At 53.1% G+C, this 4,544-nt stretch overlaps 1 protein-coding gene across 1 annotated transcript; it reads right to left on the reverse strand.

Annotated features, from left to right (window-relative positions):
* Window positions 1–368: 368 nt before the first annotated feature.
* On the reverse strand, window positions 369–3,268 carry LOC123408133 (cation/H(+) antiporter 2-like). Its single transcript, XM_045101321.1, has 2 exons — window positions 2,942–3,268; window positions 369–2,853 (listed from the first exon to the last, which is right to left on the reverse strand). Exons 1-2 carry the CDS (start codon window positions 3,110–3,112, stop codon window positions 490–492), a joined length of 2,535 nt encoding a protein of 844 aa, XP_044957256.1. The 5' UTR covers window positions 3,113–3,268; the 3' UTR covers window positions 369–489.
* Window positions 3,269–4,544: the final 1,276 nt, after the last annotated feature.

A 4,544-nucleotide genomic window follows, 5' to 3' on the forward strand; every position in this document is an offset into this window, starting at 1 on the left:
ATCGATCCCCAATCATAGGACCGATTGTCTTGTCGAAATAAGATCCGATAATACTTTATTCTAGACGCCGCCGAAGCCAAAAGATGAACAACCTAGAAAAACTAAGTTATTTTGACCTAAAACTATCCACATGCGTAGATCCGTCAACCCTCGTCAGCACCGACGACCGAGGTTGTCGATGAAGGAGAGCCGTCGGAGGACGACGCTGGCCTCTCCTGACGGCTAGGGTTTCAGTCATGGTGAGAGAAAAAGAACGATGTAAAAAAATCCAAATCGCCCCGACTAACAATTAATTAGTTACTTTTCGATCTATGTCGCCGCATTTACAATATACTATTCCTTTTGTATCTAATAAAATACTTATAGACTAGTTCTTTTTAATTACAAGTATTTATGTATACACGAAATACAATACACTGTACAGTGCTATTGCTGTATATTCCATTATCTGATGACGTCGTTCCTGGTTGGATATGGCGAGCGCGACGATCATTGGGTTTGTCTCGTCTTCTTTGCCACGTCGTGGTGCCGGAGCACTAGCACCGATGTGCCGTAGCCGAGCAAGTCGTCCGAGGACAGGAAGTCCCCGATTGGCCCCAGCTCCGGGCATTCCTCGTTTAAGCCTCCCATGCCTTTGGTCATCTCCGCTGCCGCGCCGCCGCCGCCGCCACCCTTGCCCACGATAAACAACGAGTACATCCCGACCATGGACCAGAGCGATTCCACCACCCCCACCCCGTTTCTCACGTACATCTCCGTGTAAGACACATGCCCAGGCTCCACGAACCTCGCGTAAAACTCCGCCATGAACTCCTCGTCCGCCATGCCTTCCTCGTCCACCTTGCCCTCCACCATCAACGTGACGTGGTCATCATCGCCGCCCGAGTCGTTGGTAGTGGACATGGGCGTCGTTGATCGCGCCTCGGCCGTGGCGTCCATGCTCGCTCGCTCTGGAAGGAACCTCGACACCGTCACGCTCACCGACGGGTGAGCCGCCAGCCGCGTCGCGTACGCCACAGCCTCCCGGTCGTGTGGTCCGCCGAGGAACACAGCCACCACGTCGTGCGCTGGGGCTGACCCTTTGGCTTCGGGGTCTACCGACCCGCTCTGCTGGTTGCCCTCGGCCGTCGGCTGCCTCTCCGCTATCGCTATGGTACCGAGGCGGCGCTCGACGAGCACCCCGACGGTGCATGGCGCTCTCTGCAGGATTCTCTGGTTGAGCTCCCGCCGGCCCTCGCGGCGGCACACCATCCGCTTGTCGTAGCGCTGCTCCTTGTGGAACGGCACGATGACAAGGGACGCGCGCGTGTCCTCGACGGCATTGCACACGTCCGTGTCCATGGAGACGAGGTTGGAGATGGCCGTCATCGGACGCACCGCGACAATGGTATCGTTGATGAAGCGGTCGACCGCGGCCACCACCTGGTCGATCTCCCGGGTGTGGCCCCAACGGCCGTTGTCGTCACGATCGCCGCCCTTGGGGTGGTAGAGATGCGTGATGGCGTACTTGTGCGCGGTCATGAGCTCGATGAGGTGAAGGATGTATATGGCCACCGGCGTGGTTCCCTTGGAGATCTCGGCCAGCGTGAGCATGGCATGGACGCTCCCGGCGCCGTGGACGCAAACGAGGACCCGAAGCTCCTCGTCCAACTTGAGGTCCTGGAGGCAGTGCGAGCGGTACTGGAAGGCCAGGCGCTGCTGGCGGACGATGGCGGCGGACGCCGGCCCGGCCATTAAGGTGTTGATGATGGAGGACAAGAGAAGCACGCTCTGCGCCGCGTCGCCCCAAATCCCGGCCTTGTCGCCAAGCTTGATGGCGAGGATGTCCGCGTAGCCTTTGACGTTGAGCAGTAAGCCGAGCACGAGCGTCTCCCTCGCAGGGATGCCGATCATCCGCCCCGCTGCCACCGTGCCGGCCACCCTCCCGGTGGTGCCGAGCAGTGTGGTGAAGGCGACCACGATAATGAGTTGTGTGGCGGTGAAGCGGCCGAGCTTGGTGAAGTCGAGCCTGGCGCCGGTGACCCCAAAGCAGAGGGGCATGACAATCTGGTGTACAGGGTACGTGAGCTGATCGATGAGGGTGCGCGCCGTAGGGCCGTCTCGCGGGGTGGCGAGACCGATGAGGAACGCGGTCATGGAGGCGCTGTAGCCGAATACGTTGAGGCGCTGCGCGGTGTTGACGATGAAGAGGAGCATCGCGCATAGCACGTACATACTGACGTATTGCCGCCCCTTCTTGGCCCTGTTGAGCAGCCTGACCAGCCACACCACCATACGTATGGCGATCCAGACGTTGAGCGACAGGAAGAGGAAGATGATGAGCTTTGCCATCGGCTGCCCGAGAAGGTCGTCTGGCCTGGCCTTGCCATCCTTGTCATAGGTGGTCCAGTCGACGTCCATGATGCTAACGACAACCAGGCTGGCTATGTCATTGGCGAAGGCGGTGCCGATGGCGAGCTGGCCGGTCTCGGAGCCGGTGAGCTTGAGCTCCGTGACGATGCGGATGAGGACGGGCGAGGCGGTGCTGGTGAGGACGAGCATGAAGAGAGCGGTGGAAGCATAGATGCCGTCTGGGTAGAAGTTCTTTTTCCCTGGGTGGAGAAGGCCGTAGAAGAATGGGCCGGCGACGGCGGCGAGCAGGAGGCACAGCGCGGAGCCGCCGGAGGCAAGGACGAGGGAGGCACGCAAGTAGCGTCGCAGGTAACACAAGTCCATCTCCAGCCCGGTGAAGAACATGAATATGACGCGGAGGTAGTAGATGGCGTCGTCCAGCGCCATGCCGGGGTCCTCCAGGCCTAGCTGCCGGAGGTTGACCATGCGACCAAGCACCGTCGGGCCGACCACCACGCCAGCCTTCATCCATTAGCACAACAAATTAATCATCCATTAGCTAGGAGCCTAGGGTGATGGATCGAAGCTGCCAAGATACCAACGTACGTACCAGGATGTGCGAGATGATGCTTGGCTGGCCCAGGCGTCGAAGCCCGGAATGGAAAAGGCCGGAGAGGGCGAGGACGCTGGCCATGAGGCCGAGGACGACCATCAACCTGGCCATGAAGTAGGACCCCGCGAGAACGTCGGCGGAGCACTTGCTGCCATCGTCCTCTGCCATATCTCGCAGGGTCTCTTCGGTCGCCGGCCGGCCAGACAGGCCTCCGCCGATGAGCTAGTTTGCTATATATGTTGTTCATGAGCTAGCTAGGCGGTTCTTCTTAATTTGTCCGGTGGCGTACGTGATCGATGAACAAATCTAATTTGTTTAATGAGTTGTTACAACTAAATCCATCAACAAGAGCTTCTCCCGGTTTTCTACCAGAGCTTATATATGCATAGCCCCACAAGACAAAGATGTCCATTCTAAAAATATATAGACCAATTATGGCCAGCCAATCCGTAGTTAGTTCCATCTTGCATCCTCAATGAACGATCAATGGTTGTCTACAAGTATTATATGGAGGGAGTCAACTGTTTGAAGCATGGTTATATCTGGCGAGATGGGAATGGACCTGTTGTTCCTTGATAACTCTAATTTTTTTGTGTTGGCGCCTCATTGATAATCATTCTTTGTTTGCTACTGTATTGAGAGCTAAATATTTTTCTGGTGGTGATTTGAAGAATGCAGGCATAAAAAAAGTCTCCTCATTTACTTGACAAAGTATTATGTCGAGAGTTGACTGTTTGAAGATTGCTTGAAGCGTGGTTATATCTGGTAAGTTAGGAATGAACAAAATATTAATATTTGAGAAGATATGTGGATCTCAAATTGTGCGAGTAGGAAAGTTATTACGTCGAGAGGGGGCATCTTTTGTCTAAGGTTTCGGACTTTATTGATCCAGTCATGAAATTTTGCGGTGGAGATTTGGTGAGACAAATGTTGTGGCCAAAATGGGATATATAAAACTTGTTGATGCGTCTTTTGATGAAGAACTGAGGACACAACTGGCGCAAATGACAAAGGAAAATTCATCGTTGGCAGAAATCGAAAGATTGACTAGTGTGAGGATTTCCCGACGACTAAAGCTTTGGGCTATGATTTGGCTAATCTCTCGCGCAAGAGGCAAGCTGCAATCGTCTTGTTACTAATGCTAATAATGTGGAGGTTATAGACATCATGAAGACGGAGGACGTTCTGTGGGAGCGACATGACAAATTGTAATGATTGCTATTTTTCTGTTTGTGATTTTTCTCTTACTATTTGTGAACACTGTACTCCCTATGTCTTAAAATAAGTGTCTCAATTTTATACCAGCTTTAGTAAAAAATGTACTAAGTTTAAGACACTTATTTTGAGACAGAAGGAATGATATACAAGCGAATAAGGTTGATCGTGAACTTGCTAGGTTGGATAGATTTTCCTCGACTAAAAAATGGTTTAAGTAGCGCGAGAAAAATTGTACCTCTTCTTATGGACGATGTAACTGTTATTTCAAATTGATAAAGTTAGTTTTTTTTTGAAAAAAGGTTTAAAACAATAATGAAGGTAAGATTGGAAGAATAGGATGGAGGCGGGGCGCAGGCCAGTTGCATGTCCACGACTAGACATG

This window comes from Hordeum vulgare, chromosome 1H, assembly GCF_904849725.1.
Source record: "Hordeum vulgare subsp. vulgare chromosome 1H, MorexV3_pseudomolecules_assembly, whole genome shotgun sequence".
Classification (NCBI taxonomy): domain Eukaryota; kingdom Viridiplantae; phylum Streptophyta; class Magnoliopsida; order Poales; family Poaceae; genus Hordeum; species Hordeum vulgare.

What these genes read in the sequence shown, in the direction of transcription:
- LOC123408133 (XM_045101321.1), bottom strand. Translation starts at nt 3,112, where the DNA reads ATGGCAGAGGACGATGGCAGCAAGTGCTCCGCCGACGTTCTCGCGGGG. An exon ending in GCATCATCTCGCACATCCTG is followed by an intron (nt 2,854 to 2,941) that starts GTACGTACGTTG and finishes TAATGGATGAAG; the next exon opens with GCTGGCGTGGTGGTCGGCCC.